General features: G+C 49.2%; 2 protein-coding genes across 2 annotated transcripts in view; one reads left to right on the top strand and one right to left on the bottom strand.

Moving 5' to 3' along the window:
* Positions 1-25,317, bottom strand: part of trpm5 (transient receptor potential cation channel, subfamily M, member 5) — a 133,839-nt gene that overhangs the window by 9,764 nt on the left and 98,758 nt on the right. Inside the window, exons 21-23 of the mRNA XM_086007635.1 lie at positions 24,738-24,909; positions 20,210-20,388; positions 10,375-10,507 (exon numbers count right to left, since the gene is read on the bottom strand). Coding sequence (XP_085863761.1) covers positions 10,375-10,507; positions 20,210-20,388; positions 24,738-24,909 — 484 coding nt within the window. The remainder of the gene's footprint in view (positions 1-10,374; positions 10,508-20,209; positions 20,389-24,737; positions 24,910-25,317) is intronic.
* LOC147106619 (uncharacterized) lies at positions 12,588-17,598 on the top strand. The gene is made up of 2 exons (XM_086007634.1): positions 12,588-13,628; positions 16,442-17,598. The coding sequence occupies exons 1-2, from the start codon at positions 12,588-12,590 to the stop codon at positions 16,733-16,735; spliced, it is 1,335 nt and encodes a 444-aa protein (XP_085863760.1). The 3' UTR covers positions 16,736-17,598.

The following is a 25,317-nucleotide window of genomic DNA, read 5'->3' as shown; positions in this document are numbered from 1 at the left end:
CTGGTTCAAAGTTTGTCTTTTCTGTTTTGCCTTTTAACTGTTGAAAATCTAGGTACAGGCTCAGGCCCTTTTGCAGCACGTCACCAAGGTTCAAATGAGGACGACAGAAGGTGAGGCAAATCAGGTAGTATTGGTTGGATGATTTTAAAAGTCTGTAGATTGTAAGAGGAAAGACAAACTGGTAAGGATGTTCCACTATATTGATGTCCTGGGAAAGAATAGGTTACAATAACAAACCTAGATGAATATTAATTTCAACATAATGGCCTGGATGTTGTGGTAAGTATAATGGTGAGGCTGTCAGCGTTCACCATTATTAAAGAGTAAATCGAACAGCAACTTCCGGTGCCCACACGTGCAGTTAAACGTGGAAATCAGGAAGTTGCCGTTTGAGTTGCCCTGCTCCTCCCACGAGCTTCACTACACCGGCACCTTGCCGAGAGATTGTGTATTAAAATACATGAAGGGTGTGAAGTTGCGGCACTTACTTACTAGATACCCACTAAACACGTCAGAAAAAGTTAAGGCTTGCCCATTCAAGGATAAATGAATTTTTAACGGTGTGGTAAGTTTTCATTACTACCAAATTGTGGTAAACCACTGTTATACCTGTCTGTATGTGTATGTGTATTCCACTAGGTACAGGTCTGGACATGCCTCGGCTGACTCCTCCCACTATTACAGGTATATAAGTGACTACCTCCCAGTCCCTTAGTATTCTGGACGGGTCGACCACTCGAGACTAGACCTTCATTCTTTAGTTAATAAAAGCCTGGTTGTTACCCGCTTAACCTCAGTCTTTTGAGTAATTGATGGCGCATCAATTTTATTAACTAAATTTTTTATAATGGAGAAGATCCTCACACCAGCATGCCTGGACCTGGACAGTCGGGAAGCGGACGCTTCCACCAAGTTTGCTCACTGGCTCATGTGCTTCGAGGCATTCCTGACTGCCTCCACTGCGGTCGTAACGGATGCGAACAAACTGTCTGTCCTGATCTCCAAGGTGAACCACCGAGTGTACTCAGTTATCCGGGACGCGACCTCGTACACAGCCGCCCTCCAGCTCCTCAAGACCCAGTACACGCGCCCTGTGAACGAAGTTTACGCCAGGCACCTCCTGGGGAGTCGCAAGCAACAACCTGGGGAATTGACTGAGGAATACCTCCAAGCACTGTCCGTGCTTGGGCCGGGCCTGTGGGTGTAAGGCGGTAACGCCCACTAAGTACACGGAGGAACTGATCCGGGATGCCTTCGTAGCGGGCCACAGGTCCAACTACACCCGACAGCGACTGCTGGAGCAGGGTGACCTCACCCTCGACAAAGCCTCCGAAATCGCACTAACGCTGGACGCAGCCTACTGGGGCATGGATGCCTACTCCTCTGCACCGTGGACGCCGCGGGGAACGACAACCTGGGACACGGTAGGATAGCACCGTGCCGCCACAGCCCAACAACGGCCCAACCACCGCAGCAGTGTCCCAAAGCCAGACAGCAGTATCCCAAGGCCAGAAATGCTACTTCTGTGGCCAGGCCAAACACCCCAGAGCGCGCTGCCCAGCGAAGAATGCGACCTACTCAGGCTGCGGGGAAAAAGGGACACTACGCTAGCGTCTGCAAGGCCAAAGCCACCCCGAACGCCAGCAGCGCCGCGTGTGGGCCGTGCGAGCCGCCATCTTGGGCCCCCAACAGCGCCGCGTGCGGGCCACTACCTTGGGCCTCCCCAGCCATGTGCGAACCACCGCAGCAGCAGCCATCTTGGACGACTCCAGCCACATGGGAATCATGGACGCCGCCATCTTGGACACCAGCCGGGACGCAGCAGGCCGCCAACCCCCCCCCCCCCCCCATCTGATACCCGCAGCGACACACCGACCCCTACGCTGGCCTCTGTTACGCTGGACCAAACGAGACCGCACCAACTAGCTCGGTCCAAAATGGACGTTAAGGTAAACGGCCATGCAATAAACTGCCTTTTTGACTCTGGGAGCACAGAGAGCTTCATCCACCCCGACACGGTGCGGCGTTGCTCTCTCCCAGTCCTGCCTGCGCACCAGCGGATTTCTATGGCCGGCGAGTCCCAGTCAGCGGACATTGGCGGCTACTGCATGGTGACACTAGTAGTAGACGGGACTGTGTTCAATAATTTTAAACTCCTGGTCCTGCCCCAACTTTGCGCTGCCGTTCTACTGGGGTTGGATTTCCAGTGCCACCTCAAAAGCGTCACGATGGCGTACGGTGGCCCCCTCCCCCCACTCACAGTCCGCAGCCAGCAGCCTCCAAATTGCCCGCCGCGCACCAGATGCAACCTCTCCACACTCAGAGTCCCACCCCCCCCCGCTGTTTGCTAACCTCACCCCTGACTGTAAGCCCATCGCCACAAAGAGCAGGCGATACAGTGCCGGGGACAGGGTTTTCATCAAAACTGAAGTGGAGCGGCTCCTGAAGGAGGGGATTATTGAGGGCAGCTCCGGCCCCTGGCGAGCCCAGGTTGTGGTCATTAAGACCGGCGAGAAACAACGCCTGGTCATCGACTACAGCCAAACAATAAACCGCTACACCCTGCTGGACACCTACCCACTCCCCCGCATAGCTGACATGGTCAACCAGATCGCGCAGTACCGCGTCTTTTCGACCATTGACCTGAAATCAGCGTACCACCAGCTCCCCATCCGCCCCGAAGACCGCCAGTATACTGCTTTTGAGGCAAACGGCCGCCTCTATCACTTCCTTAGGGTTCCCTTTGGCGTTACCAACGGGGTCTCCGTCTTCCAAAGGGAGATGGACCGGATGGTCGATCAAAATGCGCTGCAGGCCACTTTCCCTTACCTAGACAATGTGACCATCTGCGGCCATGACTTGCAGGACCATGACGCAAACCTCGAGAAATTCCTCCGCACCGCCCAACTCCTGAACCTGACATATAACAAGGAGAAGTGCATATTTCGCACAGACCGCCTCGCCATCCTTGGCTGTGTTGTGGAACACGGGGTCATCGGTACCGACCCGGACCGGATGCGTCCCCTTATGGAACTCCCACTGCCCCACTGCCTAAAAGCTCTGAAGAGGTGCCTAGGGTTTTTTTCCTACTACGCCCAGTGGGTCCCCTACTATGCAGACAAAGCCCGTCCGCTGATCAAATCCACCTCTTCCCCTGATGGCAGAGGCCCGCTTGGCCTTCCACCGTATCAAGGAGGACATTGCCAAAGCCACCATGCACGCAGTGGACGAATCCATCCCCTTCCAGGTGGAAAGCGATGCGTCCGACTTCGCTCTGGCCGCCACCCTTAATCAGGCGGGGAGACCTGTGGCATTCTTCTCACGAACCCTCCAGGGCCCGGAGACCAGACACTCCGCGGTCGAGAAGGAGGCCCAGGCTATTGTGGAGGCTGTGCGTCATTGGAGGCACTACCTGGCCGGAAAACGATTTACCCTGCTCACTGACCAGCGTTCAGTTGCTTTTATGTTCAACAACAAGCAGAGGGGCAAAATCAAAAATGACAAGATCTTGAGGTGGAGAATCGAACATTCCACCTACAATTACGAGATCTTGTACCGGCCTGGGAAGCTCAATGAACCCCCAGATGCCCTATCGCGTGGCACCTGCGCCAGCGCGCAGATCGATAGGCTGAGGGCCCTCCACAATGACCTCTGCCACCTGGGGGTCACCAGGTTCTTCCACTTCATCAAGGCCCGCAACCTGCCTTACTCCATTGAGGAGGTCAGGACCATGACCAAGAACTGCCAAGTCTGCGCTGAGTGCAAACCGCACTTTTATAGACCAGACAGAGCCCACCTGATAAAAGCCACTCGCCCTTTCGAACGCCTGAGCGTCTATTTTAAAGGGCCTCTCCCCTCCTCCGACCGCAATGTGTACTTCCTCAACATCATTGACGAGTACTCCCGTTTCCCGTTCGCTATCCCCTGCCCGGACATGACCAGTGCCACGGTCATTAAATGTCTGAACAGCCTCTTCACCCTGTTCGGTTTCCCCAGCTATATCCATAGCGACCGGGGCTCATCGTTTATGAGCGACGAACTCCGCCAGTACCTGCTCGCTAGGGGTATAGCCACAAGCAGGACCACCAGTTACAACCCCCGGGGGAACGGACAGGTGGAAAGAGAGAATGCAACAGTTTGGAAGGCCGCCCTACTAGCCTTAAAGTCTAGGGGCCTTCCGACCTCCCGCTGGCAGGAGGTGCTCCCCGATGCGCTCCACTCGATTCGGTCACTGCTCTGCACTGCCACCAATGCCACCCCTCACAAGAAAATGTTTGTCTTCCCAAGGAAGTCCACATCGGGGACAGCGTTACCGCCATGGCTGACGTCCCCAGGGCCGGTACTACTGAGAAGACACGTGAGGACCAATAAAACGGACCCCCTGGTCGAGAGGGTCGACCTCCACGCCAACCCCCAGTACGCTTACATTGCGTACCCGGACGGGCGGGAGGACACAGTCTCCATACGAGACCTCGCACCCTCGGGGACCGCTGTAACCCACTACCCATTACCACCCCCCACGACCCAATATCCAACCCCAGCAGCCGGCTCGCCTTGGACCGTCACCCACGAGGACTACACTCCAGTGCCCCAGCCTACACGGGACGCGACGCCGGAAGCTCCACCACCCCTGCCGTCGCCACGTCGATCACAGCGGCAGACAAGACCTCCGGAGAGACTCCAATACACGAACTTTTAAATACACTTCAACCCGACCGGACTCATTTTTAAACAAGGGGCGAATGTGGTAAACCACTGTTATACCTGTCTGTATGTGTATTCCACTAGGTACAGGTCTGGACATGCCTCAGCTGACTCCTCCCACTATTACAGGTATATAAGTGACTACCTCCCAGTCCCTTAGTATTCTGGACGGGTCGACCACTCGAGACTAGACCTTCATTCTTTAGTTAATAAAAGCCTGGTTGTTACCCGCTTAACCTCAGTCTTTTGAGTAATTGATGGCGCATCACAAATAACCTCTCTGGCACTGAAAATTAACTTAAAAGTCTCGATCCTTCAGATTTTAATTATTGTTGGACATTTTTAAAAACTTGAATTTTTAAAAACTTTTTGTCTCTTAATCCCACCTTTCTTCCCCCTCCCCTCTATTTTGCTTTCAGTACATGATTTATATTGAATTAAATATTCTAACTTGTACTTCCTGATTTAGACTCTGCATGTTTCAGTAAGGATTCTTCAATCTTATTGATTGAAGAGATACGCCGTTGCTTGCCCTGCTGACACAGGTCCCAGATCCCCTGTCGAGGATACTGAAATGGCTCTCTAATTACCGGAAGTTGCTGCGCAAAAGCCCACTAAAAATATGTGGGCAGCTGTAAGCGTAATGAATGGCATGTGCCGTTCATTTGCCGCTGACCACAAAATCCGGACAGATAATGCAGCAAGAAGGAACGAAAGGAAGGTGCGGAGGAGCAATGAGTAATGATGCTACTTAAGCATAGTCAACTTTTCACCTGTGTAAAATAATATTGAACTGTAACAGGCCACTGCTGATTGAAGCTGATTCATGTCAGTGGATTGAGTTGTGGGGAAACACTGCAGAAACTTGGACTCCAGCTTTGAAAGGTTTAAGATAAAGATTGAGAAGAATGTAAGTAAGATAAAGACCGAAGTAATAAATTGGAAAAAAGCTGATTTTAAGGGGATGAGAATGGAACTAGGGAAAATAAACTAAAAATTTACTGACAAACAAAGTAGCCAGCAATGACACATGTAGATGAATAAAGAAATAAGGACAATACTGAAACTGAAGAAAAAGGCATATACTAAGTACATAGAAAACAAAGGAGAGGATGACAAAATGGAATATGAAAAGGTTTGGAAAGAAGTAAAAAAACAAACAATTAGGAAGACAAAGAAACTACAAAATTAAATTATCGAGGAATATAAAAAGAAATAAAGTATTCTACAGACAAAAATAACAAGAAAAATCAGGATAGGGATAGGACTACACATGATAAACTCGCAGGTAATGACAACGAAATGGCAGAAATATTAAATAATTACTTTGCCTTGGTATTTACCAGGCAAACTAACATGGTGAACATGACATAGAAGAGATCAAAAAGGATATAAATACATTAAGATAGAAAGGGGGAGATAATTGATAAACTATAATAAACCTAGATAGGATAAATCCATTGGTTCAGAATGATTGCATCTGCGCATATTTAAAGTGGTTAGGGAAGAGCTAGCAGAGGCACTATTACATATATTTATCAAATCACTAGAAAGAGTGTCCTGCCAGAGGACTGGTGGACAGCTAATATTCAATTTCCCTTTTATATATAGGAATCACAAGCCTAGGAACCTATCGCCCAATTGGCTCATCAGTGATAGAAAAGATACAATAGAAAAACATTAGAAACTAAAAATATAATAGTCAGCATGGATTCCAAAAGGGAAGGTCATGCTTGACCAACCTTATTGAATTATTTGAAGATGTAACAGATAGGGTAGATAAGGGTAATGTAGATGATGTAATATACTTTGATTTCCAAAAAGCCTTTGATAAGATACCACATGGTCTGACGTATGTCACGAGTCTACTATGTGGAGCCGGGGACCAGTAGCAGAATGGATAGCAAGCTGGCTACTAAAGAGAAAACGGAGACACAGGCAAGGTCAAAGGCAGTTACTCAGATCAGCGAATGGTGGGAAGTGATGTTCCACAGGGATCGGTGCTAGAACCACTGTTGTTCATATTTACATAAACGATTTGGACTCGGGAATCGGAAGAACAATTTCAAAATTTGCGGGTGACCCCAAATTGGGGGATTTTAATACAGAAGAGGACTGCGGCAAAATACAGGAAGACATTGAAAAACTTGCAGAATGGGCATGTAATTGGCAAATTAACTCGGTTATAGATAAGTGTGCACTAATACATTTTGGTAGGAAGAATAAGGAGGCCACATAGGGCTTGGAAAATAAATGTCTAAATGCAGTAGAGGAACAGAGGGATCTGGGGGGACAGATACACAGATCATTAAAAGTAGTGATGCAGGTTAATAAGGCCATAAGAAAAGCAAACAAAGCACTGGGGTTCATTTCTATAGGGATAGAATTGAAAAGCAGAGAAGTTATGTTAAATTTGTATAGAACCTTGGTTAGACCACACTTTGGGTACTGTGTACAGTATTATAAAAAGGATAGAGGTACAAAAAAGATTTACTAGAATGATACCAGAGCTAAGGGGTTATATCTATCAGAAATTATTGAACAGGTTGGGGCTCTTTTTTTCCTCTAGAAGAGAGAAGATTGAGGGGTGGCCTGATGGAGGTTTTCAAGGGGTTGCAGTGTTACAGTGCCGGGGATAGGAGCTTCATTAAAAGGGTTTAATGGGGTCGACGTAGAGATGATGTTTCCACTTGCGAGTGAGACCAGAATTAGGAGCCATAATACAAGATAGTTACTATTAAATCCAATAGGGAATTCATCTTTACCCAGAGTGTACTTAGAATGTGAACTTGCTACCACAGGGAGTAGTTGAGGTTAATAGCATAGATGCATTCATGAGGGAGAAAGAAATAGAAGGATATGTTGATGGGGTGAGATGAAGAGGGATGCGAGGAGACTCATGTGGAGCATTAACACCGGCTTGGGCCGAATGGCCTGTTTCTGTGCTGTAAATACTTTGTAAGGCGGATGAAAAGAGACTTTGTCGGGGTGGATCCATCTGTCTAATTTGGCCGCAAATCAGTGGTCTTTCATTCTGGTGTAAGGAACCTCCATTCCTTACCCTGCTCGACTTTTCAGGGTCAGGGGATGGTTCCCTCATTTAAATAAACCTGTAGGATACCTGCACACAATGGGAGTCTGCCAGTTTTAGGCAGTGGTTGCAAATCTTTGAGCCGTCCAGACGGAATTCCAGGGCTGAACCCCCAGGTGAGCCCCATTTGCACTCTTGAAGTGCCCCTTTCACTGGGCATCCTGCTCCAAATAAGACCTCACAGAAACTAGTAGGGAAAGCCAGGACCGGGAACATATGGTTCCTGGCCTTTCTGCTGCGCTTCCAGTGCATGTACGGTGGACCGGAAAGGCTGTAGATTTTCAGTCCCATTATCTCCAAATGCATTATATATGACATTTACTGACTGGATTGCAATATCCCATTTCCAAATACATGAAATATCACATTTCCATTATAAATGTGAACATAAGTTTGGCCCAGAAATTTCGTGCGGAGGGCTGCGATGTGGAAAAATCTGCACTTGGACCGTTGCTGGGCACACGTATCCCAGAGGCGCAGGTAGTTCGCAGCGTCCCTGGGATCACGTGGGCCATGGGGAGCCAATCAGAGAAGGGAATCTCCATTCATAGATTTGACAGGAAGACCCCCAAAACATAGTTAAACTTCAAATAAATTTTTTAAATGACTATAAATTACATAAATTAACTATTTTGAACAAAAATTTTATTTTTTGAAAAAAAAAAGTTAACAGGGTTAAAAATAAACTTACCTTTAAAGTATTTTTTAAATGATAAATCAGTGGAATTTTTTTTTTTTTACTTTTTTCAACTCTTATCCTGGTAAAAGCAGGCCTTGCGCCTGCATTTACCAGGCTCAAGAATTGTAAGTGTTTTCTTGACAGATCGGAAATGTTGGTTTCCAGCGCATGCCTAAAACCGGCATTTCCGTTGACACTACGGGTGAGTACACAGCGCGTACCCACCTGTAGGGACCGGAATTTTTGCCTCTAATTTATAATGGAAGTATAAAAATAAGGCCTGAAGATATGATGAGATAAATTGGGGACTGAATTACATCTGCACACCCTAGCTTAGTTAACCCACCAGCCACATCCCCCTCCCCACCACAAACACACATACTAACCCATGTCATCCGGAGATTACACCTGATCTTGACCCCCCAACGAGACATTGGCTTGCTATATTATATTATAAGGGTCTTGCGTCTAGTACTTCCCTCATACTCCAGATGTCTCCCTTTTGTAATATTGTGCAATGAAGAGAAAGAAAGTCAGTCACTTCACGCTGGGTCCTTCTGACCTCTAGCCAGAAATTCACAAACCGCTAAAACTTCCCTCTAATTGACCTAGAGTTCACAAATTGCTACAAGTTCCTGCATTTGTCTATTTAGACCTGTTCTCCACAAGTAATATGAGCAATGGCCTTAAAGGGACCAGCTTAGTTAAACACACCTTCCTCTTAGCTAAAAATCACAACTGCTCTAGACTCCAGACTGAGAGAGCTAGGCTGTGTGAGATCCATTAGTAATATATTCAGTAATATAGCAATGCCAAGCGTTGAGGTACTTCATAAACCTTGACAATAGAACGAGGCGGCACATGTTCAAACTGACGTATTGCAGTCAGGAAGCTTCTTGATACAAAGAAACATCAAGATTGGACTAGATTCTGGATAGGGTAGCGAAGAACCTTGGACTAATTTAAGAGACTGTTGGATGCTGTCACGAGGGGACTGGATAGATTAGCCAAGCTGGACTGAGTGGCCTTCCTCATTTACCTTGTGATCTTATAACTCTTTCCACCAGGTATCACCAGTCACCTGGCAGAAGAATCTATTTGGGGTAGGATTAATAGTAATGTGTGACTTAAAGAATATTAAATATTAGGGCAAACAGTTTCCAGAGCTGTAAATACTTCAAAAGAAAAAGCCGTAGCAATCTATTTGCACATTATTGGAAGGTTCTTGCTTCCACAATGCTAAGATTTTTTTGACCCTGTTCCCTCCGAGTACTGCGATGGAATTGAGTTCTACCAGTTTTTTTTATTGTTGGAGAGCACATTTTGTTTTAAATTTGTTCCAAGGATGTGGGTGATGCTGGTATGGCTGCATTTACTGTCCATCCTTGAACTGCTGCAGTCTTTGTACAGGAAACTTTGGTTTATCCGGAGGTTGTATGTCCGGAATACTCGATCTAATGGCAAAAATCAGGAGCCGTTTTCTGTAAGTTTTTTTAGATCTCGTTCTTTTTTTTCCCCCCAGTCAGCCACTGCAAGGTCTGTAGCTATAGCAACAGCTTCAGCTACAGACGCTTGCAGCTGCAGCCGACTCTTTAGAAGCTGTTGCTAAGCAACAGTGTTTGTTGTCAGATATGGAGATGAAAACCTCCGTATGCTTCAACATTAACTTTGTATGTCCGGCAGTTTTGATAGATCGGCAACACGCCGGTCCCGTCAGTGCCGGATATCACAAAGTTTCCTGTACTGTTGATGGTCCCGTGATGGTGTTCGATAGGGAGTTCCAAGACCCAGCAATGCTGAAGAAACAGCATTATATATCTAAGCCAGGAAGAGATTGCACTCTCACTGTATGGACACTGCTTCTAGTGTTGAGCCAAGTTTTCATTCTAAATACACTTACTTGGTGGATGTTTTCTTCAATCTTTCGGTGCTGCTTTCTCTCTTCCCCTTTTCCAAACTGGCTAGATAATTCTCTTTCTGCACAGATTCCCAGGTCCTGAGTTTCTGGTCCAAGGCCTCTGGTAAGTGCTTCTCTAGAAGAAATACAAGAAACAATCCCTTTAAAGGGGAGTTCTATAATAATTTCTATGCTAATAGTAACATTCAAACTCCAATTTTCTGTCTAATTTCCATTCTCTTCTCCCCAGGGATTAAAGAGGATGTATGATGCATGTCAGGTGAATTCTTCAAGGGAGAACCAGACCAAATACAACAAGTTGAGAGGGGATGTGAAGATGAAAATACGATTGGCAAAGAGAGAATATGAGAGTAGAATGGCAGTTAACATAAAAGGGAACCCAAAAAAAATAATCTGGCATGTAAACAGTAAGCATGTAGTAAGAGGTTGGGTGGGGCCTATTAGAGACAAAGAAGGTGTTATATGCTTTAGAGGCACAGGGCAAGGCTAGAATACTCAATGAGTACTTTGTATCGGTGTTTACTAAGGAGGTGGATGCTGACAAAATAACGGTAGAAGTGGAAAAGGTAGAAGCAATGGAAGGGGTGAAAATTGGTAGACGGGATGTACTAGAAAGGCTGGGTATGCTTAGAGTGGATAAGTCACCTGGTTCAGATGGCTTACGTCCCATGTTGCTAAGGGAATTGGGGGAGGAGATACAGAAGGGCTTGCCATAATTTTCGAATCTTCCCTAGATGCGGGGTAGGTGCCTGAGGATTCGAAAGTGGCAAATGTGACACTTGTTCGAGAAAGGGTATAAGGACAATCCTAGTAACTACAGGCCAGTCAGTTTAACATCAGTGGTGGGTAAAGTTTTAGAAGCAGTAATCAAGGAAAAAATTAATGGGCACTTAGAGGTTTAAGCTAATTAAGGAGAGCCAACACGGATTTGTAAAAGGCAGATTGTGTTTGACTAATCAAATTGAATTTTTTGATGAAGTAACAGGATTGATGAAGGGAATGCAGTGGATGTTGTCTACATGGATTTTCAGAAGGCATTTGACAAATTACCACATAGGCTGGTTAACAAAATTGAGGCTAATGAAATAGGTGGGTCAGTGGCAGCTTGGATAAGGAATTGGCTTAAGGACAGAAAACAGCGAGTTGTGGTAAATGGTTGTTTTTCAGACTGGAGGATGGTAGACAGTGGTGTTTCCCAAGGGTCAGTGCTGGGGCCACTGCTTTTTTTGAGCTATATATGACCTGGATATTGGAATACAGTAGAATTTCTAAATTTGCAGATGACACCAAACTTGGGGTGTGGCAAACCGTGATGATGATACCAATCAACTGCAACAGGGCATAGAAAGGCTAGCAGAATGGGCAGACATGTGCCAGATGGAATTTAATACAGTGTGAGGTGATGCATTTTGGCAGAAGGAACAGGGAGAGGCTATATACATTTGATGGCACAGTTTAAGAGTGTGCAGGGACAGAGGGACCTGAGAGTTAATGTGCATAGGTCTCTGAAGGTGGCAGGACATATTGAGAGTGGTTAACAAAGCATATGGGATCTTGGGCTTCATAAATAGAGATATTGAGTACAAAAGTGGAGAAGTTATGCTGAACCTTTATAAAGCATTGGTTAGACCACAACTGGAGTATTGCATCCAGTTCTGGTCACCACACTTTAGGAAGGATGTGAAGGCCCTTGAGAGGGTGCAGAGGAGATTTACCAGAATATTTCCAGGGATGGGGGATCTTAGCTACAAGGACAGGTTGGCGAAGCTGGATTTGTTTTCATTAGAGCAAAGGAGGTTGAGGGGTGATTTAATAGAGGTGTACAAGATTATGACTGGTTTGGATGGGCTAGACAGGGAATGGCTGTTCCCACTAGTTGATGGTACAAGGACTAGGGATACAGATTTAAGGTTTTGGGCAAGAGATGCAGGGGGATGTGAGGGAAAACTTTTTTACGCATGTGGTAAACCACTGTTTGTATTCCACTGTGTACATGCCTGGACATGCCTCGGCTGACTCCTCCCACAAGTCCTAGTATAAAGGTGACTGCTCCCCAGCCCTTTGTATTTCTGGACCGGTTGACCACTCGAGGCAGACCTTCATTCTTTTGTTAATAAAAGCCTTTAGTTACTCTCTTAACTCTGTCTTTTATGAGTAATTGATAGCGCATCAATTTTATTAACAAAATTTTTATAATGGAGAAGATCCTCACACCAGCATGCCTGGACTTAGATCATCGGGAGGCGGACTCATCCACCAAGTTTACTCACTGGCTTAAGTGTTTCGAAAAATTCCTGACCGCCTCCGCAGCAATCAAATCGGACGAGGACAAACTGGATGTCCTGACCTCCAAAGTGAACCACCGAGTGTACTCGGTCATCCAAGACGCGACCTCGTACGCGGACGCTATCAAGCTCCTCAAGGACCAGTACACGCGCCCAGTGAACGAAGTGTACGCCAGGCACCTTCTGGGGAGTCGTAAACAACAACCTGGGGAATCGACCGTGGAATACCTTCAGGCACTGTCTGTGCTTGGCCGGGCCTGTGGTTGTAAGGATGTAAAGGCCGCCGTGTACACAGAGGAACTTATCCGGGATGCTTTTGTAGCGGGCCACAGATCCAATTACACCAGACAGCGACTGTTGGAGCAGAGTGACCTCGACCTCAACAAGGCCTCTGAACTCGCACTATCACTGGATGCAGCCTACCGGGGCATGGATGCCTACTCCTCTGCACCGTGGACGCCGCTGGGAATGACAGCCTGGGACACGGTAGGACCGCCTCATAGCGCCGTGCCACACCCCAGCAACGGCCCAACTACCGCAGCAGTGTCCCAAGGCCAGAAATGCTACTTCTGTGGCCAGGCAAAACACCCCAGAGCGCGCTGCCCGGCGAAAAACGCGATCTGCTCGGGCTGCGGGAAGAAGGGACACTACGCTAACGTCTGCAGGGCCAAAGCCACCCCGAACCCCAGCAGCGCCGCATGTGGGCCATGCGGGCCGCCATCTTGGGCCTCCCCGGCCATGTGCAAACCACCGGTACAGCAGCCATTTTGGACGCCTCCAGCCACATGGGGATCATGGACACCGCCATCTTGGACGACAGCCGGAACGCAGCAGGCCCCCAACACCGCCTCATCTGATACCCGCAGCGACACACCGACCCCTACGCTGGCATCCGTTACACTGGACCAAGCGAGACCGCACCAGCTGGCCAGTTCCACAATGGACATTAAGGTAAATGGCCACGATACAATCTGCCTTTTTGACTGGGAGCACGGAGAGCTTCATCCACCCCGACACGGTGCGGCGTTGCTCTCTCCCAGTCCTGCCTGCGCACCAGCGGATTTCTATGGCCTCCGAGTCCCAGTCGGCGGACATCGGCGGCTACTGCGTAGTGACACTCATAGTAGACGGGACCGTGTACGATCATTTTAAACTTCTGGTCCTGCCCGACCTCCTGCTGGGGTTAGATTTTCAGTGCCACCTTAAAAGTGTTACGATGGCGTACAGTGGACCCCTACCCCCACTCACAGTCCGCAGCCAGCAGCTCCCAAATTGCCCGCCGCGCACCAGGTGCAACCTCTCCACACTCAGAGTCACCCCCCCCCCCCCCCCCCCCCAACTGTTTGCTAACCTCACCCCCGACTGTAAGCCCATCGCCACAAAGAGCAGGCGATACAGTGCCGGGGACAGGGTTTTCATTAAAACCGAAGTGGAGCGGCTTCTGAAGGAAGGGATTATTGAGGGCAGCACCAGTCCCTGGCGAGCCCAGGTTGTGGTCGTTAAGACCGGCGAGAAGCAGCGCCTGGTCATCGACTACAGCCAGACAATAAATCGCTACACCCTGCTGGACGCCTACCCACTCCCCCGCATAGCTGATATGGTCAACCAGATCGCGCAGTACCGCGTCTTCTCGACCATTGACCTGAAATCAGCGTACCACCAGCTCCCTATCCGCCCTGAGGACCGCCAGTATACTGCCTTTGAGGCAAACGGCCGCCTCTACCACTTCCTTAGGGTTCCCTTTGGCGTCACCAACGGGGTCTCCGTCTTCCAAAGGGAGATGGACCGGATGGTAGATCAAAATGCGTTGCAGGCCACTTTCCCATATCTGGACAATGTGACCATCTGCGGCCGTGACTTGCAGGACCATGACGCAAACCTCGAAAAATTCCTCCGCACCGCCCAACTCCTGAACCTGACATATAACAAGGAGAAGTGCATATTCCACACAAACCGCCTCGCCATCCTTGTCTGTGTTGTGGAACACGGAGTCATCGGCCCCGACCCCGACCGGATGCGTCCCCTTATGGAACTCCCACTGCCCCACTGCCTCAAGGCGCTGAAGAGGTGCCTAGGGTTTTTCTCCTATTACGCCCAGTGGGTCCCCTACTATGCGGACAAGGCCCATCCGCTGATCAAGTCCACCTCTTTTCCCTTGACAGCAGAGGCCCGCTTAGCCTTCCACCGTATCAAGGAAGACATTGCCAAAGCCACCATGCACGCAGTGGACGAATCCATCCCCTTCCAGGTGGAAAGCGACGCGTCTGACTTTGCCCTGGCCGCTACCCTCAATCAGGCGGGGAGACCCGTGGCCTTCTTTTCATGAACCCTCCAAGGCCCGGAGACCAGACACTCCGCTGTTGAGAAGGAGGCCCAGGCGATTGTGGAGGCTGTGCGTCATTGGAGGCACTACCTGGCCGGAAAACGATTTACCCTGCTCACTGACCAACGTTCAGTTGCTTTCATGTTTAACAACAAGCAGAGGGGCAAAATCAAAAATGACAAGATCTTGAGGTGGAGAATCGAACTTTCCACCTACAATTACGAGATCTTGTACCGGCCCGGGAAGCTCAATGAACCCCCGGATGCGCTATCGCGTGGCACCTGCGCCAGCGCGCAGATCGATAGACTGCGGGCCCTCCACAATGACCTCTGCCACCCGGGGGTCACCAGGTTCTTCCACTTCATCAAGGCCCGCAACCTGCCTTACTCTATTGAGGAGGTCAGGACCATGACCAGGAACTGCCAAGTCTGCGCTGAGTGCAAACCGCACTTTTATAGACCAGACAGGGCCCACCTGATAAAAGCCACTCGCCCCTTCGAGCGCCTGAGCGTTGATTTTAAAGGGCCTCTCCCCTCCTCCGACCGCAATGTGTACTTCCTCAATATTATTGATGAGTACTCCCGTTTCCCGTTCGCCATCCCCTGCCCGGACATGACCAGTGCCACGGTCATTAAATGTCTGAACGACCTCTTCACCCTGTTCGGTTTCCCCAGCTATATCCATAGCGACCGGGGCTCATCGTTTATGAGCGACGAATTCCGTCAGTACCTGCTAACTAGGGGTATTGCCACAAGCAGGACCACCAGTTACAACCCCCGGGGGAACGGACAGGTGGAAAGAGAAAATGCGACAGTTTGGAAGACCGCCCTGCTAGCCTTAAAGTCTAGGGGCCTTCCAACCTCCCGCTGGCAGGATGTGCTCCCCGATGCGCTCCACTCTATTCGGTCACTGCTCTGCACTGCCACTAACGCCACCCCTCATGAGAAAATGTTTGTCTTCCCAAGGAAGTCCACATCGGGGACATCGCTACCGCCATGGCTGACGTCCCCAGGGCCGGTCCTACTGAGAAGGCACGTGAGGACCCATAAAACGGACCCCCTGGTCGAGAGGGTCGACCTCCTCCACGCCAACCCCCAGTATGCTTACATTGCATACCCGGACGGGCGGGAGGACACAGTCTCCATAAGAGACCTTGCACCCTCGGGGGCCGCAGTAACCCACTACCACTCTTTCTCTCTTCCCCCCCCCCCCCCCCCCCCCCCCCCCCCCCCCCCCCCCCCCCCCCTCCCCCCCCTCCCCCCCCCCCCCCCCCCCCCCCCTCCCCCCCCCCCTCCCCCCCCCCCTCCCCCCCCCCCCCCCCCCTCCCCCCCTCCCCCCCCCCCCCCCCCCCTCCCCCCCCCCCTCCCCCCCCCCCCCCCCCTCCCCCCCCCCCTCCCCCCCCCCCCTCCCCCCCCCCCCCCCAACACGATCCGATATCCAGCCCCAGCAGACGGCAGGCCTGGGCCCCGCGACCCGCTCGACATCGACGAGGACGACACGCCTGTGCCACAGCCCACGCAGGACTCAACGCCGGAAGCTCCACTACCCCTGCCGTCGCCACGCCGATCACAGCGCCAGACAAGACCTCCGGAGAGACTCCAATACACTAACTTTTAATACACTTCACCCCGCCGGACTCAATTTTAAACAAGGGGTGAATGTGGTAAACCACTGTTTGTATTCCACTGTGTACATGCCTGGACATGCCTCGGCTGACTCCTCCCAGAAGTCCTAGTATAAAGGTGACTGCTCCCCAGCCCTTTGTATTTCTGGACCGGTCGACCACTCGAGGCAGACCTTCATTCTTTTGTTAATAAAAGCCTTTAGTTACTCTCTTAACTCTGTCTTTTATGAGTAATTGATAGCGCATCAACGCATGATGGTGATGACCTGGAATTCGCTGCCGATGGAAGTGGTGGCACTCAATGTTTTCAAGGGGAGACTGGATAGGCACCCGAGATGATGGACGTGTCGGCCGACCAATGGCAGGAGCGTTGGGGGCGGGGCGGTTGGAGGCAGGTGGTCATGTGATGACCGCCCCAGGAATACGTCCAACCAGAGTTGGCACCTCGTGTGTCAATTGTGTTGTGTTGGTACAATTGACATTACTGTTCGATATACGTCAGCATTTTTTTTTGTTTTTTTTAAGTATAAAAATGTCTTGTTCTCCTGAATTACTTTACTTGGTATCTATTGCCTGGTGCTCAAGCTGTAAACTATTAAAACTTTTACAGACCCCAAGGATCCCATTGCGATCAAATGGCTCAATTTAATGAACATGGCAGAACTGAGCATAAAGGGTCTAATTGATTAATTCACTGGCAGTCTCCCCAATGCAAATCACCAGGCAGTCAGTGAGATCAGAGCCTTTGAGAAAACTATCCAGCCCAGAGTAGCTCAACCGAGATTAACAAGATTACATATTGAGCTGAAACAGCAACTTGCAATTATAAAGCGCCTTTAACATAGTAAAACGCCCCAAGACTCTTCACAGGAGTGTTATCAAACAAAATTTGACACCGAGCCACATGAAGATATTATGCTGGGGACCAAAAGCTTGGTCAAAGAGGTAGGTTTTAAGGAGTGACTTAATAGAGGAGAGGTTTAGGGAGGGAATTCCAGAGCTTCGGGCCCAGGCAGCTGAAGGCACGGCCCGAATGGTTGAGTGATTAAAATCGGGGATGCTCGAGGCCAGAATTGGAGGAGCGCAGAGATCTCGGAGGGTTGTAGGGCTGGAGGACATTACGGAGATAGGGAGGGGCGAGGCTGTGGAGGGATTTGAAAACGAGGATGAGAATTTTAAATTTGAGAGGTTGCCAGACGGGGAGCCAGTGCAGGTCAGCGAGCAGGTTTGCTGCTGGCCTGTATCAAGTGAAAAGACTGTTGGAAGGCAAGAGTCGACATTTGGTGTTGTCTGTGGACAGAGTGAGCAGAGAAAGAGATGCAATATGGAAACTGACTGTTGGTGGGGAAACCAAGAGAGACAACTTTATCTCTTGGGCAACAGTGGTTCTCAAAAGTGGCGGGGGAAGGAAAGTGTCATTAAATTCTAATTCAAACGCTTTGGATTTTGGTAACCAAGATGATTGGCTCAAACAAACTACTTGAACCCAATTCCAGTCAAGAGTTTCGGCAGCAACCTGTCCAAGGGTGAGTGGGCTTCCTACTTCCATCGTGAGAAGGTAGCGATCCTGGGCTTTATAAATAGAGGCATAGAGCACAAAAAGCCAGGAAATTATGCTAATCCTTTATAAAACATGAATTTGGCCCCAGCTGGAGTATTGTGTCCAATTTTGGGCACCACATTTTTGGAAGGACCTGAAGGCTTGGAGAGGGGAAGAGGAGATTTACTGGAATGGTTCCAGGGATGAAGGATTACAGTTACATGGATAGACTGGAGAAGCTGGGGTTGTTCTCCTTAGAGCAAAGAAAGCTAAGAGATTTGTTAGAGGTGTTTAAAATCATGAAGGATTTAGATAGAGTAAATAAAGAGAAACTGTTTCCAGTGGCTGAAGGGTCGATAACCAGAGGGCGCAAATTTAAGGTGATTGGCAAAAGAACCAAAGGCGACATAAGGAAAAACTTTTGACGCAATGGGTGGTTAGGATTTGGAATGCACTGCCCGATAGGGTGGTGGAAACACCCGAGGGGGCAGACAGGGTCTCGGTTTAATATCTCGTCGGAAAGATGGCACCTCCCTCAGTACTGCACATCAGTGTCAGCCTAGATTTATATGCTCAAGTATCTGGAGTGGGTTTTGAACCCACAACCTCCTGACTTAGAGGCGAGTGTGCTACCCACTGAGCCACAGCTGACATGCGTGTTCTAGTTCCTACAGAATATTGCAGAGCGTGGGGGGAAAGAGACCTTCTCATTGGCGGTTATGTTTTGGTTTGATCCAACGTTAGCTGGTTTCTGGAATTGAACCTTGCAGGTGGTTTCAGAAAGTTCTAAAACTTCCGAGAGATCTCCTCCTAAATCGTGAGCACTGACAGAACCTCTTGTTTTATGAACTGTTGAATGCTTTTTTTTTTTGTTTTCAACCCACCCGAATATCTCGGTATTTCATTCCTGATTACTGCTGCAAATGTTTCTGCTTGAAGGCTGTTGTGCCCATCACTGGTTAGTTCTGCCGAATATATACGGAACTAATTGGACAGCTCTTTCAAAGAGCCGGCAAAGGCATGGTGGATCAAATGGCCTCCTCCTGTGTTGAACAATCTTGACCAGTGCTTTTTTTTAATATTAAAAAAAAGTTTTATTTACCTGCTCTCTTTACTTTGCAGAAAAGGCTCCAAGCAGCTATAGCACCTAAATATGCATTTACTGTATTAGTGCTATCTATGTTTTTATTTTATAAAATGGCTGATGGAAAATGTTAAGGGTAGGCATTCCCTCAGTTAGATAGACCTTAGTGAACAGTGCCTGATGATTCAGCAGTTAAAGGCATTATGTGGTGTGGTACTGAGCCATATAGACCAGGAGGTTACAAATTCAATTCCTTGTCTATATTGATTTCAGCCAACTCAATGGTGGGGGGTTTACAATTATCCTCAATGGCCTTGGATTAAGGAAGTAAAAGGGGCCAGAATTCCCATTCCTCACTGTTATCCGGTGATGTTTGCTGGACAGCCATGTGTGTGGGCACCAAATGGGACTCGACCATGATGCCTTTTACCAACTTTCACTGTCTAGAGGGTTGCAGGAGTGGCACTGTGCCTCGACATGAGTCACTGCTTTCTGAAGATGAAAGGAAAAACTATGGGGAAGGAGCTGGATCATATTTATGGCATATCTCATTTCAAAAGCCTGTTTACAGTATTGCTTAATACCATAATGCCACCCCGACTGAACAGCAGATCTGAGGCTTGGCCTGCAACACGTACACTTCTATATCCACTCCTCCCCACCAAAAACAGCAAACTTCTCCGTCCACCTGCACAAATATCCACTGTGGGAAAAGACATCTCACTTCTTCCACTACTTATCAAGATTAAGCCTGTCTCTCGGCAGATTCCACTTAACTCTGAAAGATCTGTTGCTCTTCCATTGGCAGATTGTGGGTCTAAGTATCACTCCTCCACTAAATCTCTCACATACAGCAACGTCTCACTGTAAAAACTGACACTAGGGCAAATTAGGTGGGTATCTTGGTACATGGGTTTTCTTACCTGTAGTACACACACCAACCAGTAGGAGGGCTACTTACCAAAGTGCTCCTGCTTGTGCTGCGGTTCCTTAATAATTCCTCGAATGAAAAGGCTCAAGTGGCTGATGATGATGAAGGGTGGGGCCAGAGCGGGCCGGCTATGGTACTCAACGATCAGATTGTAGCGTTGGAATTTCCAGAATATGTCTGTGTTTCCCTGCACGACCTGGAAGGTATAACTGGAAGGAAAATAGAAAGAAAGGCATTTAAACTGAAATCATCTGCAAAGCTGCACCCAACACAAGAGCTGTGAATTTGCTTGGATTCTGATCCTGGCAGTTACTACAGGATTGCATCCATTAGTGTCCTCCAGCGCTGAACCCTGTCGGAGTTCGCCAGGTCAGTGGGAGGGCACATCATTAGCACGGGGCAGCCATGTGCAAGCACCACATAAGACGCACATCTGGCACCCACTTGCCTCCATACATAGAAACATAGAAGATAGGAGCAGGAGTAGGCCATTCGGCCTGTTCTGCCATTTAGTGAGATCATGGCTGATCATCCAAATTCAGTACCCTGTCCCTGCTTTCTCCCCATATTCCTTGATCCCTTTAGCCTTAAGAAATATATCTAACTCCTTCTTGAATATATTTAATGAATTGGCATCAACTGTCTTGTGTAGTAGAGAATTCCACAAGTTCACCACTCTCTGGGTGAAGAAATTCCTCCTCATCTCAGTCCTAAATGACTTACTCCTTATCCTTAGACTGTGACCCCTGGTTCTGGACTCCCCTGCCAGCGGGAACATCCTTCCTGCATCTAGTCTGTCTAGTCCTGTTAGAATTTTATAAGTTTCAATGAGATCCCCTCTCATTCTTCTAAACTCCAGTGAGTATAAGCCCAATCAACCCAATCTCTCCTCATACGTCATTCCTGCCATCCCAGGTATCAGTCTGGTGAATCTTCGCTGCACTCCCTCCATGGCAAGAACATCCTTCCTCAGATAAGGCGCACAATACTCAAGGTGTGGTCTCACTAAGGCCCTGTACAACTGTAGCAAGACATCTTTGTTCCTGCACTCGAATCCTCTCGCTACGAAGGCCAACATACCATTTGCCTTCTTAACCGCCTGCTGCACCTGCATGCTTGCCTTCAGTGACTGGTGCACAAGGACACCCAGGTCTTGTTGCACTTCCCCTTCTCCCAATCTATTGCCATTCAGATAATCTGCCTTCCTGTTTTTGCCACCAAAGTGGATAACTTCGCATTTATCCACATTATACTGCATCTGCCCAATCACCCACCCTGTCCAAATCATACTGGAGTTTCTTGGCATCCTCCTCACAGCACACACGCCCACCCAGCTTTGTGTCATCTGCAAACTTGGAGATATTACATCTAGTTCCCTCGTCTAGATCATTAATATATATTGTGAATAGCTGGGGTCCTAGCACCGATCCCTGCGGTACCCCACTAGTCACTGCCTGCCACTCAGAAAAAGACCCATTTATTCCAATTCTTTGCTTCCTGTCTGCCAACCAGTTCTCTATCCAAGTCAATACCTTGACCCCAATCCCATGTGCTTTAACTTTACACGCTAATCTCTTATGCGGGACCTTATCGAAAGCCTTCTGAAAGTCCAAATACACCACATCCACTTGTTCTCCCTTATCTATTCTACCAGTTACATCCTCAAGGAATATTGGTGATGAGTGAACAGGACTTGGTTTGAGTTAAGATATGGGCAGCAGAGTTTTGGAAGAGTGCAAGTTTATGTAGGGTGGAAGATGGAAAGCCGGCCAGGAGAGCATTGGAATAGTTAAGTCTGGAGACAAAGGCATGAATGAGGGTTTCAGCAGCAGATGAGCTGAGGCAGGGTCGGAGTCGAGCGATGTCAGGAGTGGGATGGAATACTCATCATGCACCCTGAATGGGTGCAGCTTCATCGACATCCATGAAACTCAACACCATCCCAGGCCCAGAGTAGTTTGCTTGATTGGCCCCTCCAATATCCACTCCCTTCTCTAGCTGTAGTATGCATGATGTACAGGCTGCAATGCAGCAACTCACCACTGTTATTTCACTAGCATCTCCTTTCCCTGAGACCTCTATGACCAAGAAGGACAACAGCACTAATGTTACAGGAACACCATCACCTCCAAGTTCCCCTCCAGGTCATGCATCAGCCTGAGTTGGGCATACATCACCGGTCTATCATCGTTGCTAGGTCAATATCATGCAATTCCCTACCTAACACCATTGTTGGAGCACCATCACCACAAGGACTGCAGTGGGTCAAGGAGAAGGCTCAGCACCACCTTCTCATGGTAACGAGGTATGGGAAATAAATGCAGCCTTAGCCAGCATCACCCACAGCTCGAGATCAAATCAAATAAGAGAGAAAGAGATGTACAGTCAGAAGGGAAAGACAGACAGGAACAAAAGAGAATAGGAAGTGAAGGAGGAAAGACAGAAGAAGAGGACAGGAACAGAAATCAGAAATGAAAGATGAATGTCAATCTAACAAGCAAAGGAAGACAGACTGATCAGCAGAAATGCAGATGTAAATGGTGTGATCCAAGGATTCCAAGAAATTTAATCCCCAAAACCAGGTGGGTTGGGGTCAGGTGGGAGGTTAAAGTTAAAAATCTGAATCCTGACCCCCAGCTCGCCTACTTCCAGGTTTAATGGAGGTGGGACGGGGGGCAAGGCAGCCAACCCATTCACAGTAAAGCGGTTTGGCACATCAAATATAATGAGGCTCCATGCCTCATTTGGAAGTACCATCTTAAATTTAACTCTGGCTGGCCGGATTTCCCAGGCCTTGGGGAACCCGCCAGTTAAAGGAAGGCGAGGAATGCTGGATCCAGGAGGTAAGTGCCTTTCCACTTATCTGCTGGATCCAGCATTCCTACTTCACCAACACCCTGCGATTGGACACCACCCCCGGCCCTTCTGATTTCCCACCAACATCCCACCCCCCGTGCCCCCCACCACACCCCATCCATGAGGCCTCCGGCCTTCTGACAATCCCCGACCCCCCCCCCCCAACCTCCAGCCTCTCGAAAGATCTGCAGCCCCCGACCTCCACTCCAACTGTCTGAATCCCCCGACCCCACCTCCAACAATCCAACCCCCCAATCCCCCGCAACAATCCAACCCCCGACCCCCCCAACAATCCAACCCCCGACCCCCCCCAACAATCCGACCCCCGACCCTCCCTCCAACAATCCAACCCCCGACCCCCCCAACAATCCGACCCCCGACCCCCCCTCCAACAATCCGACCCCCCCAACAATCCGACCCCCGACCCCCCCCAACAATCCGACCCCCCCTCCAACAATCCGACCCCCAACCCCCCTCCAACAATCCAACCCCCGACCCCCCCTCCAACCCCCGACCCCCCTCCAACAATCCCTCCCCCCTCCAATCCAACCCCCTCCCCCCTCCAACAATCCAACCCCCCCCAACAATCCTGCCCCGACCTCCCCCCTCAACGCTCTGCAGCCCCTGACCTCGCCGACGATCCCCGGCCTTCCGACCCCCGACCCCAACAATCTCCGACCCCCGACCCCCCTCCAACAATCCGACCCCAACAATCTCTGACCCCCGACCCCCCTCTAACAATCCAACCCCCGACCCCCCCTCCAACAATCCGACCCCCAACCCCCCCTCCAACAATCCGACCCCCAACCCCCCCTCCAACAATCCAACCCCCGACCCCCCCTCCAACCCCCCCAACAATCCGACCCCCCCCTCCAACAATCCGACCCCCCTCCAACAATCCAACCCCCTCCCCCCTCAACGCTCTGCAGCCCCCGACCTCGCTGACGATCCCCGGCCTTCCGACCCCCCGATCCCTCCCCACCTCCTTCTCTCTGTGGCCTGGTGCCGCACCTCTTCCCGCCCGTCAGCCAGCCAGCCTCGCCTTTGCCTCGGGAAACAGAGAATCAAAACGTTAATCAGCAGGGCCTGAGGGAAACCCATTCTCCCGGGTTTCCCAACCGCTTTCCAGTCTCCCGCCCCCCGCCCCCACTCCCTGTCTGCCTTCAAATTCAAATTCCGGCTATAGAGTTGGATGTACTTAATTGTGATTCCACCTGACTCACAAGTGATTTAGTCAGACATGGCTCATTCACTAGTTGTGCTAAAGGGTGGACACCTCTACCCTATGGGGAACAATTTCCGCAGGGGTTCTCTGTGGTAAACCACTGCTAACTCTGTACATGTCTGTGTGGTAAACCACTGTTAACTCTGTACAGGTCCGGGCATGTCTCCGCAGCTGGCTCCACCCCTAAGCCCGGGTATAAAGGTGACTCACCACCCTTCCCCCGGGAGTTCTTAGGATGGATCCACTAGCAGAGGCATGCTCCAGTTCTTAGTCAATAAAAGCCTACTTCGTATAAGTTCAACTCGTAGTCTTTGGTGTTGTTGATAGTGCATCATTCTCCCATTCTCCCAATCTCCAGCCGTAATTTTGGCAGAAACGCTGATCGTTGACATCGTTCCACCAATCTTCCTAGGAAGTTACGGAACCAGATCGGGAGAAGCCCCATGCAATTTCAGCTGTAAATGTTTTATACATCACCTGAACATGGCGATCAGAAGATTCAACAGCAGTACGTTAGTGACCAGCAGGAAGATGACCAGAAGCACGATGACCAGCCAATTTGCATAACGACTAATGCAGTATGGTAAGTTATCTTCATTTGTCATGTTGCCATCGTTAGTGAAGCAGGATCGATTAACCATCCGAACCTCTAGAATTACATAGAAACCACCTTCAGTACTGTCATGTCCAAAACTAAAATTGGAGTGGATTACGGGAGAGGCAGGCTAAGTTTGCTGCTGACATGAATTCATTGAAAACCTTCCTAATTTATGCTTTGACAACACAAGAAGTAACAATAAAACACAGAATTTCTATTTTTAAAAGCAGATTTCTGCAGCTCAGCACATATTTTAAAATGTTCCGTACAGCCCACTCCAAAACTGGACAATCATAAATCACATGAGGTGGCCATTCGGCCCTTCGTGCCTGTGCCAGCTCTTTGAAAGAGCTATCCAATTACTCCCACTACCCTGCTCTTTCCCTATAGCCCTGTAAATGATTCCTTTTCAACTTTAAATCCAATTCCCGTTTTGAAAGTTACTACAGTTTTAAAGAG

This window comes from Somniosus microcephalus, chromosome 15 (assembly GCF_052327205.1).
Source record: "Somniosus microcephalus isolate GS21.2 chromosome 15, FLI_Smic_1.0, whole genome shotgun sequence".
Taxonomy (NCBI): Eukaryota; Metazoa; Chordata; class Chondrichthyes; order Squaliformes; family Somniosidae; genus Somniosus; species Somniosus microcephalus.
This window is presented reverse-complemented; position numbering and strand designations above follow the sequence as displayed.